Source organism: Macaca nemestrina, chromosome 19, assembly GCF_043159975.1.
Source record: "Macaca nemestrina isolate mMacNem1 chromosome 19, mMacNem.hap1, whole genome shotgun sequence".
NCBI lineage: Eukaryota > Metazoa > Chordata > Mammalia > Primates > Cercopithecidae > Macaca > Macaca nemestrina.
The window spans coordinates 56,919,858-56,934,695 of record NC_092143.1 but is presented as its reverse complement, the minus strand read 5'-3'; the positions used below and the strand labels follow the sequence as shown (position 1 = coordinate 56,934,695).

The 14,838-nt window shown below is 39.3% G+C and overlaps 1 protein-coding gene across 4 annotated transcripts in view; it reads left to right on the top strand.

Moving 5' to 3' along the window:
• Positions 1–14,838, top strand: part of LOC105498746 (microtubule associated protein RP/EB family member 2) — a 162,450-nt gene that overhangs the window by 74,840 nt on the left and 72,772 nt on the right. For 3 of the 4 annotated variants that reach the window (XM_011771060.3, XM_011771052.2, XM_011771043.3), the window contains one exon: positions 14,177–14,304. The exons of the other annotated variant lie outside the window; for it this stretch is intronic. In XM_011771060.3, coding sequence (XP_011769362.1) covers positions 14,184–14,304 — 121 coding nt within the window. In that variant the 5' untranslated portion in view covers positions 14,177–14,183. The remainder of the gene's footprint in view (positions 1–14,176; positions 14,305–14,838) is intronic. 4 annotated transcript variants of the gene reach the window in all.

Below are 14,838 nucleotides of genomic sequence, written 5' to 3'. Positions count from 1 at the left end.
GCATATATACATATATAAATATATATAATGAATCCATTAATATATTTGTGATATTAAATGTTTATTATGCTTATTATTATAACAATAACTAAAGCTGAAATAATGCAAAGTAAAATAGGTCTTTGAGACATTGAATCAACCAGTGTGATTGTCAGGTTTTTGGTTTAGGTTTGGAAAGCCAAAAAAAAGAAAATAAAATTTATAATTCTCAGTTGCTGAACTCAAACCTTTTTTTCCTTAAAAATGTTTTTAAAGTCTAAATTAACCCTAGGAACCTAGAAACTCGGTATGGAATCAGGATGGGGAGGCATTTTACCAAATTTTAAAATTTCATCTGTTCAAATTGGCTGAAACACTGGGTAACTTTTAACACATGTATCTACTCTAGAACTGACTTCATCCACTGACCCTTCTTAGTTAGACATTTTTGCCTATAGTAACATCTCTAGTTATTTAGTCAAAAAGTTTACTAGGTCTTGTGGTCATTTCCTTTTTCTTAATTATCTTTGAATGCTTGTTAACTAATTGTTACTGTTCTGTCTTTATCCCAAGTTTAACAAAACATTCTCAATTCAGTAGTGACCTCATCCCTAACATTTGTTGAACTACTGCAGTATACTGTATTAAAAATTTTGTCCCTTTGCTCCCGTAAGTCCTCATAGCATAGCACTGCAGAATCTAAAGAGGAGACTGCAGTTCAAAAAGCTTCCCTGCTTCCACTGTCCTTCCCAAACCCATGGTCTTACCATGTATCTGCCCCTCCGATTTTTTTTTTTTTTTTTGGAGACAGAGTTTCACTCTTGTTGCCCATGCTGGTGTGCAATGACACGATATCGGCTCGCTGCAGCCTCCATCCCCCTCCCCCACCCTGGTTCAAGTGATTCTCCTGCCTCAGTCTCCCGAGTAACTGGGATTACAGGCGCATGCCAACACGTCTGGCTAATTTTTGTATTTTTAGTAGAGATGGGGTTTCTCCGCGATGGCCAGGCTGGTCTCAAACTCCTGACCTCAGGTGATCCATCTGCCTCAGCCTCCTAAAGCGCTAGGATTACAGGCATGAGCCACCACGCCCTCTGTTATTTCTATACCTGATTTGGTTTGAACATGGCACAATTTTTATCTACTTTTTACTGGCATGCTCAGTTTCTATACTTCCCTTTGAAAATTGTAGTGATATTACACTGATGCTAGAAATGTAACTTTACTTTTGACCTGTGACAAGGTAGTAGAGAAGGAAAGCAGAGATACTGCAAGGAGTGTGTGTGTGTGTGTGTGTGTCTAAACTGATTTTTGTCAGGGGCTGCTAGGTACTTCTAATGCAAAAGTCTGTCAGTTCATTCTTCATTCCAGTAAATAAATAGAGATGTTTAATGATTAAAAAAATTCTTCTGTTCCATATACAATATATACAATAATGGTATCTGGTTGCCCAAATGAGAGTACCAGAAGAACAGGGAAGGGAAAGAAGGATGAACTCTGATCCTGGGGTGGAATTTTAAGAAGATATGAGGAAATCCATTCTCTGGCTGAAATGAGAGAATCATTTCACACGGGAAAAGAAGTTTTGGGGACAATGCACTAGGGAGCTGGTAGTGAAATAATGCTGCTAGTTTTGGTAGTATTTCCCCACTGCTCCACCAACTTACCGTTTATCTTAGCTCAGCTGTAGCAATGACCAAAATTTCCATTTGCTACTTCCTCATAAAGTGTAGGAGGGAGCCTGTCTTGTATGTAATTCACAGTTTCTTCTCTGGGGTTGGAGCATGGGTTTGATGTAGAAGCAGATCAGTACCTTGCCAACTGAACCCAAAGAGGTAAGTTTAATGTTGTGCTATTTCCCAATTTGAAGTTTTCAATTTTGATTCTGTGCCAGAGTCTACTGTGGAAATAATTAAGAGGAGTAGATAAGCAAAAATACGGCTGAGGGCATAAGGATGTCTTTTGGAGTCAGATTCACTGGAATATTTTTTGCCACTGGCCTGTACTTCCCTCAGCCTGTTAATAGGCTTAATTTTATTGTTACTTCATTTTCCATTTTCATTTCAAAATGTTCTCATGAGTTTAAAACTCAATTTTACCATAATGTATATACAGACCTTTGGACAGGCACCAATCTCTAAGAGTAGAATAGTGAGAGGTTTGCTTATTTTTTTTTTAGAAATAGATTTTTCTAAACACATAGTCAAGATACCAATCTGGAGTCTTTCATTAGCTTTGAAAAAATTATAAGCAGTATAATGTACATGGTCTCTGTCCATTTTGACTAATTTACCACAAAAAGCCAATTGAGAGACTTGAACTCCAAATCTGTAGTGACTAGAAATGTGCGATGTGATGATTCCTACGATATTAACATAGCGTATATGTTATAGCTGGCAGCTTTGCCAGCCAAAAAATCATTCCCAGCGATAAACTGAGGAACTAGCCACCCAAATCTCTACATTTTGAGCTTTTCTTCACAGAACTTAAAATCATCTTGGTTAAAGTGAAAATGTAAAATGAGGTCTTGGTAGAATTTAAAAAGACAAAATGGCTTTCTTAAAGACAATTGTGTCCTCACTTGGAATTCTTTTTTCTTCCTGCTTAATCTCATGACATAAACATGAGAGCAAGGAGAGTCTTAATTAAAAGCAAGAATCCTAGAATTCGTCCTAGGTCCAAATCCCTGCTCTGCCACTTAATAATTGTGACAAGTCACTAAACCTCTGAGTCTGTATCTTTTCCTACATAACATAAAAGCAGCAGCGATCCCATGGCATTGTTGCAAAGATTAAATGAGAAAATTCCTGTGTTACTCTTTCATTAGGCATGTGGAAAGTTTTCAATAAATATTAGTTATTGTAACTTGTAATCTAGTTCCCCTGCTTTACTAGTGAAGAAAAAGAGAGCCCAAAGAGTTGAGACACGTGCCCATTTATCCAACTGGTTGATAGTTTTGGAACTAGAAGCTGGTGACCTTGATGCCTAGAACAGAGCTCTCATTAAGCTGCAGTGCAGCTAGGGAGCTTTTGGTATGTGTGTTCCAGACATTTCTCTACTCACCTTAAAAAAAAAAATACATAGAAGACAGGGTCCTTTAGTTCACTCAGCCCCAGTCTGTTCCTAGCCATCTCACATAGCACTAGGGGCACGTATTGATAATTGCCTTTTGTATGATTTGGGGCACCTTTGTTTGCATTCATTCAGCATTTATTTATTGTGTACTTACTGTGTGCCACACACAGTTCCAGACACAGGAGATACAGCTGTAAACAAAACATATTCTGTGAAGTTTCTGCCTTCATACAGCTTCTATCCTGGGGGCAAGAGGAGTGGACAGATGGTAAACAAACAAGATAATTACCAATGGTGTTAGTATCACCGAGGGCAGAGTAGAAAGATGTGGGAGTAACTGGAAGCGGCCACTTCAGAGGTGGGCATGGAGGGCTCACTGGAGAGTTGACATTTGAGCCGAACCTGAAGCATGAGATGCAGCCTACCCTGCCAGGTGCCGGAACAAGCTGCTCTTCCGTTGCATAAGGTCTTGAGCCCCAGTTATCCCTAAGGATGAAACTTGAGGCTGTGGTCTGTCATTTGTTTCTTATTATGAGAAGGTTTAGAAAAAACAGACACCGAAGTGTACCTGAGAAGGAACTAGCACCACCAAGAGTACAAGAGAGCTCAGAACCAGGAGGTGGGGACCACTCCTATAAAATGTGTGCACCACAGGACTTTGCCTAGTGGCAGCATGATGGCCGCATACACTTCTGCTATGTCACATGCACCTCATTTTATGCAGTGGACTAACAATGGAGCATGACCGCCCACTATGGTACCAGCAGCACCCATGTCCTGAAAGGTTGACCCAGGGCCCTGCTGGTTGGGGGCAGTGTGGGCATGACTGGAAATGACTTGGGATCATGGGAGAGAGCTAAGGTCAGGGTAAGAGGGAACGAGGCCAAGTAGGGCTGGGAAAGTAAACAGAAGGCATATGGTCAAGAAGGAGTGGATGTGCTGGGAGCTGAGTTGGCGGGGGAGGGGGTGCTGAGAAAATTTGGTGCCCTGAGGAGACCAGCCAAGCCCTGTGGCATGGGAATGAGCTCTGGGTCATTGAAATTATTTTCAGAGCATGGACAAAGCCACCCACTGCTAGAAACAGATGGACATTTAGGCAAATGTAATCAGCTGCATTTCTAACCATATGAAGAAGCGTATGTCTATGTGGGGCAGGGAGGGCTTAGCCTTTTACTCTCTCATTGTACATGTCAAGTTTCATTCATATCCATGGACATTATGAATGCCACAAAGAACTTTTTTAGAATTCCAAAATTTCTTCATACCCTGGGTAAGAGCCAAATTTCCAAGTCATTTCAGGGCTGTAGCTATTGACTTGTTAAGTCTGAGTTTAGAAAACAAAACAAAAATCCACCCGTATATGCTGTTTTAAAAGTTTGTCTTTTTTTGTTTAGTTACCTTAGGGTGGCTAGCCAAACTGAGCTTTGTATGCAAGGAGCTGCCTAATGAATAGTAGTGGATGAGGTTAATGCAGATAAATAACAATGAGGCTGTTAAAAATGGAGTTGATTTTCAAGGTGACTCATGGAATGTCCTATTGTGGGCAGTTGGAGATATCTGCCTTTTAATGATATTGTTTTTTTTTTAATTGTATGTAGAATACTTGGTGATATGGCAAGAAAGAGCTTAATCTGCGTGTTTTGAAAAGTAATCGTTAATGGTAAAAGGGATGGGCACCCTGAAATAGAGTATTATTTTTCTGTTCATTCTCTCTCAGAGGTGGCAGTTATTAGCTGGCATAGGAGTTCTGATTGTCAGACTAAATGGAACTTTGTACACACATTTAAAGCATTATCATTAAGCAGTGACTGATAATGAAGAGCACATTCATATTGGAATGATAGGCCTCCTGGAAAAGCCTGCAGTAGAGAGGAGGCACCTCAACCCTGATAAAACTCACATTTATCTCATCTTCCTCTAAACAGCATAGTTTTCAACATTCTTACACTGGTTTTCTTCACTAGTTCAAGACCATCAATGTCTAATTTTGAGAAAAAAAAATAGTATATTTCGGTGTCTATATTTTAATGAAGTATGTGTATGTTGTCATTATGGACGGTGTCCTGATGTTTCTCCGTCATCCTTGTGTGAAGTCAGTTCGGCGCTCACACCCCTGCCACATGGAGAGGCCTGGCCACAGGGAGGGTCTGTGCCTGGAGGAGTTGGTCTTGCATTGTCTGTCTAATCCCATCACAGTCATAGAGAAAAAATAAAATATGTGCAGGTCTGCCCACAGCAGCTGTGTGTGCTATTACCTGGAGACAATAAATGACTTCTTAAATTCCCATTGCAGCCCTAGGATCCATGCATATGGCAGTTAGTCCACAAGTTAAACAGAAGCTTTACTACCCAGTTTTAGGCAAAACTCCACAGTTCCTGTAATCTCTCTCCAGGAGATTTTATCCTGTCAAGGTTTTTCTTTCAAAGACACCCTCTTTGACTCCCTCTTTGCTCCATCCTGATCTCCCTCCTCAAACAAATACTTTCTCTCTGCCCCACATTGCAGGTCACAAATAAAGAGAAAGTGATGAATCTAGAATGATCTGGTGATATTCTTTCCCTGGGTGAAATGTTTAAATCCTGCCTCTCGAGGTATTGAGCCTAGAGAATGAATTATGCGCAGATGAAAAGCAGGATGTTTCTGGTTCAGGAGACACATTTACACTGTCCCTCCCTATGGAAGCCAGTTCATTATTAGGGGAGGCTGTGGGAGATTTAACGTCAGCCTTTTGTGGTGAGGACGCTGGGAAGGAGGCACACAGGCAGGATCTGTGTCATGCATGACAAGGCTTTTCAGAGGAAAAGACGTTTGAGGGGATGTCTGTGATGAGACTGAATTTCTTCATTCCCTTCCGGAGGATAACATATATTCTAATGCAGAAGTAGTCTTTGAGAAAAACTTTTGAGGTTTCTTCCTTTGGCTAAGTATTTAATCTGTTGGCATGAATGTACAGTTTGCAGGTTATTTTAGAAAGATGCCACTTCTAAGAGAAGAAAATATTGATGATTGATAAATCTCTTTTAAAATTCTTATAATATTTGCAGATACTTAGAAATGTTTACAAAACGGCTATTTCTGTTAGAATAACACAAAATTCTTCTAAGTAAAAAGCCTTCTTTACAAGTGCATTTGAAATAATGCACCTCACTTTACCTGGTATGTTAGAACAGGCCAACTTTGACAATCTTAAAACCTTTAACCAGGGAACAACTCTGTGAAATGAGAATTGACAGTGTAGCCTTGACCTGGACCAAGCAAAAGTCCAATGACTGGCAAAGAAAGGCATTCTTTTGGATCACAGGTCCTTCTCCCCTGTTGGCATGTGTAGAAACATTTTGAAAGGATCTCAGACACCTGGTTAGTTGGACTTAATTTCCAAAGAAGCATCGATATTTCTAACCATTACCTTAATAAACCACTTTGGTTATAAGAAATTCAGAAATCATTATATGCTCAAGCCCAAAGAAATAAGTTTCTTAGGTGAAAGAAAAATATACTTTTTCTTTGTATCTCTCTTGTAGTCTGCTCATTGTTTCATTTGCATGAAACTGGGTGAAGAGTGCACTGCATGTATTTACCCTAAACTGTTGGTAGTGGATTACTTTCCCCAGTGATGGGAGAACATGTTGAAAATAGAGATTGTTATGAGAGAAAAGAAAGACAGTTACACATATCACACATATGAGTATGGTTCTCACTGTCACACGTGTGAACAGAGTACATTGGTATGCGGTGGGTTGAACTTTCAGAACATTTTATATTGAACATGAAGTTTCCAGTTGAATGTGGACTCCTTCAAGGAGTGACATAAAGAAGGTAACTTTAAAAAAAAAGAAGAAGGTAGCTTAAATCCAAAAGGCCCTTTAAAGGCTCAGCCTCCAAGTGGGTTTGGAAGAAAATCCAGGCCAAATAGGGTCTCCTTACAGAGCAGCAGATAGCCGTCAACCACTTATGGAAGGTGTTCTTCTGCAGATGAGCATGCCTAAATTTGGGAAGTTTGATGAACGCAGACTTTAGATGATATAAAAATGAAAAAATCAGGCTGGGTACTGTGGCTAACACCTGTAATCCCAGCACTTTAAGAGCGCAAGTCAGAAGGATTGCTTTTTGAGCCCAGGAGTTCAAGATTAGCCTGTGCAACATTGTAAGACCCCTGTCTCTACAAAAAAATGAAAAGTAAGCCGGGAGTGGTGGCATATGCCTGTAGTCCCAGCTACTTGAGAGGCTAAGAGGATCGCTTTAGCCCAGGAGATTGAGCCTGCTGTGAGCTGTGATGGCACCACTGCACTCCAGCCTAGACAGCAGAGTGAGACCCTGTCTCTTTAAAAAATTTTTAAAAATAATACAAAATAAATAAATAAATCTGTCCAGTGTGGGGGTTCACACCTGTGGTCCTGGCTACTCAGGGGTGCTGATACAGTAGGATTGCATGAGCCCAGGAGGCAGAGGTTGTTGTGAGCCAAGATCTCACCACTGCATTCCAGCCTGGACTGCACTCCAGCCTGAACAACAGAGCAAAACCTCATCTCAAAAAAAAAAAATCAGAATAAGTTCCACGTTAAACCCTTTTCCTTATAGCCACACACGCCAAATGGGACCAGAACCAGATCCTGGGACAACAATTGGCCTATCATTAACCCCGCTGGAAAAAATATACATATATGTGTATATACTGTTTTGTCCTCCAAAATAAGGGATCGATGAAAGTGCGAAAAGAGAAAATGAGGACAGGCAGCCCCCTCCCCTGAAGTATGGCTGATAGTGTGTTTGCAAGGGGTGGGGCAGGGCAGAGAGACAAAATGAATTACATAAGAAGAAATTATTTCAGTTAACACTCGTAATGCTAGCTAGGACATTTTATATATTTGCTTAATTTGGAAGAGCCACTTCTCTGGAATAATTCACAAATCTTGCCAAATTTGTTCTTGGACAAAATTGTTGAATATTTTGTAGTTAAATTTTAGGTGCTGAACTGGTAAAGGTGGTAGAATTCATAGTTTCCTCAGTAGGCTAACTCAGGTCTCATTGACTCACGTAAAACTCCATTTGTTTTAGTAAGCAGAAATGCAGTGTCTAATGTGTCTGATTCAATCACTACTGCAGAGCATAACATTGCTGTACCTCTCCACCCAACACCACCGCCAAATACTGAATAAAGGATGAAACTGAGCAAAATCTACACGTTGGCCCTTAGCTGGAGGCTGTCCTTTTTCTAAAGTCGTGTGTATCAGTGTTCACTATCCACAGACAAGCTAGAATCGTGACTTTGCCTGATAGAGGTCTGAAGGGATTTGTGTGTGTGTGTATGTGTGTGTGTGTGTGTGTGTGTTTTTCTCTCTTTTTGCAAAACAAAACAAAAAACCAGCTGGGTGCAGTAGCTCATGCCTGTAATCCCAGCACTTTGGGAGGCCGAGGCGGGCAGATTGCCTGAGGTCAGGAGTTCCAGACCAGTCTGGAGAACATGGTGAAACCCCGTCTCTACTAAAACATACCAAAAAATTAGCTGGGCATGGTGGCACGTGCCTGCAATCCCAGCTATTTGGGAGGCTGAGGCAGGGGAATTGCTTGAACCAGGGAGGTGGAGGTTGCAGTGAGCTGAGATCGTGCCACTGCACTCCAGCCTGGGCGACAGAGCGAGACTGTCTCAAAAAAAAAAAAAGACAAACACTTATTCCCACCTTCCCAGAAAGACATTCTAACATTCATGTAACAAGTGTATAAATATATTGTGATTATTAGTTTATTTTCAAGTAGGGGCAATAAATGCAAATTTGTTTTAAAATAAAATTTAAATACAATATTAAAGTATGGTGACCCAAGGACTGCAGTGCTAGGAAAGTGTTCCTCCCTTATCTCCTACTTGCTGTGGTGTTGCACTGACCAGATGTTTTTTTTTGTTTTTGTTTTTGTTTTGTTTTGAGATGGAGTCTCACTCTGTCACCCAGGCTGGAGTGCAGTAACCCAGTCTCAACTCATTGCAACCTCTGCCTCCTGGGTTCAAGCGATTCTGCTGCCTCAGCCTCCCTAGTAGCTGAGACTACAGGCGCACGCCACCACACCCAGCTAATTTTTATATTTTTAGTAGAGACGGGGTTTCGCCATGTTGGCCAGGCTGGTCTCGAACTCCTGACCTCAGGTGATCCACCCACCTTGGCCTCCAAAAGTGCTGGATACCAGGTATGAGCCACCGCGCCCGGCTTGCACTGACCAGATCTTAAACAACAGTGATCTGGCTGTGATTCCAATTGAAAGCCACAAAGTGGGAGATAGTTTCTCCTTTGTAAGGACAGGACAGAGAGATGCTCGTGTCCCAGAGGCCATATGGCAAGTCACCTAAGAATAAAATGTTGTTTCCATGTAACAGACATGCTGAAGATCCAAACATGAGAATAAACCCTGCACAGTGAGTTGCTCCTTGTTCTGTAATAATTAGTATAACCTTACCTTTCATAACCATTTATCTTTCTTGACTGAGTCTTTGGGAAGTACTCCATGAATTAAAAATTAGCCTTTTGAATTGTATAATTCCTACCTTCCTTAGGATGTTGATGTAATTGGTAATATCCTTAAGGACTAGCAGTCCTGGATTGAAGTTTGTGTCCACGTTTGTGGCTAAGGGAAGAGTATGATTCCTGCCCTGCTTTCCTCCCAGGATTCTTCCAAGGGTCAATAGAACCGCTTTATCTGTAAAAAGATATAAAATTTCCTTGTGTTATCCACGCAGCGTTTCTGCAGACTAGGTAGGGACAAGTACTTTTACCTTTATATTGTCATATAGATTGAGACCACAGAAATCATAATGAAATCTTAGAATTTTAGAATGTATCCACCTAGGGACTAGAACAATTTAATACTCTCTCACCTGAGTTTAACATTTGGAAAAAATATATAAATGTTCTTCTGTGAATGTTTTAGCCACTTGTATCATTTAGGTTTGACTATATGGAAAGCACACCTGTAGAAAAAGCAGGAGCTGAAAGAATTGGGAAGACAAAAGGGTGAATGGTAGTGCAGGAATACAATCCTTTTTCCACTTTGGCTGACACTTGACTTGTGGGAGGTTCAGGACGGTTCCCCTTCCAGGGAAAGTGAGTCCAGACTAAGAACTCTCAGGCCTGAAATCAGAAGAGCTGGCTTGTTTGGATTGGGGGCAAACAATGGGAGCAAAGACAGCCACAGGGTGAAGTGGGTTTAGAAGTACCTTGCTGTAATTTGGAAAGGGGAAGATCGATTATAAGAATATTCCCATCAGCAGGGATGTTAAACAGAAATTAACTATATTGATTTCGTTGCTATTAATTTGAAATAGGTATTTAAGTCTACTCATTTAATGTGTTGTTATTTTATTTCTCACCTTCACTGGTTCATTTAATCTGTCTTCTAAACCAGTTATCCCACAAGTCCCTTAACACATGGTGGCCCCTGCCGCAGGGCTTGTGGGGACTACAGCTGTGTTGGCTAGTGAGGGGGTATGGTGGAGATTTGAGTGATGTGCCTGGTAACTAAGTACCCAGAATTGTTCTAAAGCCCAGATCTGGTGCTGTTTTCATTGTTTACCTGATCATCTTAATGAACTACTTGAAGACAGACAGTGCCTTGACTTGCCTTTGTGAGCTGAATGTCTGTTTACATTATGAAAGGACAATTGTTGTCCTTAAGTGAATGTTATCAACAAAGACTTGGAGGAAAGTGTGATTTATTGACAAACTGCAGCAAATGACTTGCTTCCTCGTTCATATGGATTTTTAAAAAGATGTCATTACTCTTCTACCTGTACTTCTGTTGCATATTACTTTCTCTTATGTAGCCACAGAACGTTTTTACTCACTTGCGTATGGGTTATTTTTCTAAAACACAGATCTGTTTGTGTCTTCTCTGCTTTGCATTTAGATTTTTTTTTTTTTATCATTTGGATTAAAAATTTCATCTCAATTTGGTTTGGTGCCATCTAGCATAACCCTGGGCCTCGACACCGTATCCTCCCTCAGTACATTGCCTGGTAATGCAGAAGCTTTCCATTACTGCCCGAAGAAGAAACCGCTAGAAAAGCCCATCAGCTGCCAAAAGTTATGCCAGTATATTGTAATTTCATCAGTCCAAAATATTTTAAATTTTGAAATTTTTACCCTTACTAAGAGTATACATAATTTGCATAGGTGATTTAAAAAATTGACTAGATTTAAAAAGCAAATGGTTTTGTTTAATAAATGATAGACTAAAGAAAACAGTGGAAAGTTATTAACCAAAAGGTAAAAAACCTTTAATAGTGGTGTAGAAAGCAGTAATTATGGTCACACTATCTGAGATTCTAATGCTGTGAGATTTTTCAGATCTTTACGAGAAAACAATTTAGAGATAAGGGTGCTCCTGGGAATGGAGAGATAGATATTTATTTTTACATTTATTTCTGGATAAAACCTTCGTTTAGCACTTTAAGGTAGAAAGCAGATTTTTATTGCTTTCATGAGCATAAATAGAAACTCCAAGCACAACTATTTCATAAAATATAGATTTTTGTCTAAAACCTATATACTATAGATTTTGCTATTATATCTAGTCATGTTTAAAAATATTACTTCTGTATCTCTAAATACCATTTTTCACTAAAAGGAATCAGGAATGCTTGGAGAAATTACTGGTTTTAGATCTGAGGCAAGAAATATATAAGTTGGGCTTGGAACATATTGTCATATTGGAAAAGAAGAAGGTTATCAAAGACCACTAAGACTGTGTCAAAAGAACTCAGAAGCCAGCTTGAATAAGCTCTTGCAAGCTTTTATCAATAAAGGTATAATTTCAATGGATTGAAACATGTCAAATATGTTTAAGTCCGTGGATTCATAATTATACTTCAAAATATAAGAACAAAAACTTGGTTGGTCATGTTTGGGGAATATTAGGGAACTACTCATCACTTTGAAAACTGGCCAATAGAGAAAAAGAGTTAGGCACCTCTCCTGCCTTTCCTCGATGACCTGTATCTCAGGGTACCTCAGAGGGAATTTCTCTTTGTAGAATTATTCCAGCTAATAAATCAAGAATGAATAATAGAATATCACTTTGAAGTTTTAGTGAATTATTGGATCTAGGCAAATATCAGAGCTAACAATATCATGGAAGCGGGCAGTCAGAAATTATAGTTATATGCCTTCTGATGGAAGTTCAAAAATGCCATGAAATAGTCTGTTTGATGTAATTGTCATATACTGGCATAACCTTTGGCAGCTGATGGGCTTTTCTTCTGGTTTCTTCTTCAGGCAGTAATGGAAAGCTTTTGCATTACCAGGCAGTGTATTGATGGCAGATTAGGTGTCAAAGCTCAGAGTTGTGCTAGATGGCATCAAATCCCCATCCCATTAGAACTTGAACAAGATCAAGGCTCTAGATGGAATTATCAGTCTATAGGGATGCAGAGGACAGAGAAACATTTTAAACCACAGCAGTGTGATACAATGAGAAAAATCCAGAATGTGAAAACTCCAGACAACCCAGTTCCTTCAACAACTTTTTTTTTAAATTGCAAGGAAAGATTAGAAATAGAGAAGAAACTTATAAAGAAATTTAAAGAACATATCAAAGAATCATAATGTATGAACCTTATATGAATCCAGATTCAAGCAATCTGAAGTTAAATTTGAATTATAATATATTGAAATGCCTATTTAAGTAATTATTTTCATTTTTAGGTGTGATAATATTGTGCTTTTTAGAAAAATTATTTTTCAGAGACACACTGAAACACTTATAGGTGAAATTATGTGATGATTGGCACTTACTCCAAAATAATCTGGCTTGTAGACTAGGATGGGATTGACACAAGGGGAGTTGATAGGAGTATAAATCAAACAAGATGGTCAAGTATTGATAATTCTTGAATCCAAGGGGTAAACCTAACTGGTTTTTTATTCTCTTTTCTCCCCTTTTGCATGTATTTGAAAGTTTCCAAAATAGAAATTAATACATAGCTATAATATATGCATATACATATATACAATATATCAATATTTATATATTCCACAAACTAGGTAAAATTGCAAATTTTCATCCAGGTTTAAATATTTTTTTTTTAATTATACTTTAAGTTCTAGGTTACATGTGCACAACGTGCAGGTTTGTTATATATGTATACATGTGCCATGTTGGCATGCTGCACCCATCAACTCATCAGCACCCATCAACTCGTCATTTATATCAGGTATAACTCCCAGTGCCATCCCTCCCCACTCCCTGCTCCCCACAATAGGCCCCGGTGTGTGATGTTCCCCTTCCCATGTCCAAGTGATCTCATTGGTCAGTTCCCACCTATGAGTGAGAACATGCGGTGTTTGGTTTTCTGTTCTTGTGATAGTTTGCTGAGAATGATGGTTTCCAGCTGCATCCATGTCCCTACAAAGGACACTAACTCATCCTTTTTTATGGCTGCATAGTATTCCATGGTGTATATGTGCCACATTTTCTTAATCCAGTCTGTCACTGATGGACATTTGGGTTGATTCCAAGTCTTTGCTATTGTGAATAGTGCTGCAATAAACATACGTGTGCATGTGTCTTTATAGCAGCATGATTTATAATCCTTTGGGTATATACCCAGTAATGGGATGGCTGGGTCATATAGTACTTCTAGTTATAGATCCTTGAGGAAAATTTTCATCCAGGTTTAAATATTTTTAAAATAATCCTTTGTCACTACACACCTACTAGAATGGCCAAACCGCAAAACACTGACGTTTCCAAGTCTTTGTAGTGAGTGCTATGAAATAATGTATGAAGCTAACAGATTACTCTGGTGTATACTGCCACAAACGAGGTAACTTTTTAATATCACACCTAGACCTACAGTCAAAAGGGAGACTCTAAATTGTGTTATAAATTAGGAATCTCAGAACCTGAAAAACATTTTATTTAATTGGAGAGATATAAAATGGTACTGCATGAAAAATATGTGAAATTTAATAATTTTAATGCAAATATGTAAAATAGAAAAAGAAGCTAAAGGGCTTAGCCAGAGCAGGACTTTTATGTCCCTGGAGTCCTGCCAGGATCTTGACCTTGAATAGGTATCTTTTGTGTTTCTGAGTTAATTTCCTTGTTGGTAAATAAACTTCTTTGGTTTTTTTCTAGTTGGGGAATGGCAGTCAATGTGTATTCTACCTCGATAACCCAAGAGACTATGAGCAGACATGACATCATTGCATGGGTTAATGACATAGTATCTTTAAACTACACAAAAGTGGAACAGCTTTGTTCAGGTAAGACATATTCTTTTAAGTGTTTACCTAAATGTTTACAGTCTGTCATGTGGAATGTGATTTTATGAATCACAGCTGCTGTATTTTGGGTAGGAAAAGGTATATATTCTATTGGCATGTAATCAAAGGGGGAAAAACTCAGATATAACTAAAGGACATATTGAGAAAAGAGTTTATAAGCATCCAGGAGCACAAGCAGAGCCACGCGGACACGTATTGGAAAGATCTCTTGCTTGAGCTTTGTAATGCCTCTCACTGGCTCCTAGCCTCTTCTCTGTCATTCCGTCTGCCATCACACTTGCCTCCTGAAAACACCAATTGGTTCTTACAACACTCCTCCTTTAAAACCTCCAGGGCTCCACATTGTCCTCATACAGGATAAACTTCAAACTCTCTTCGTAGACTAATGAAGTCCTTATTAGTCTCCATTCCACCCTCCACATCTCTCTCCCTCATACTTCAGACCCACAGAATAATCTTTGTTCCCTAAAGACTCTTTCCCTTGTGTATCCCATAGCTTTTTTCATGGTTCCT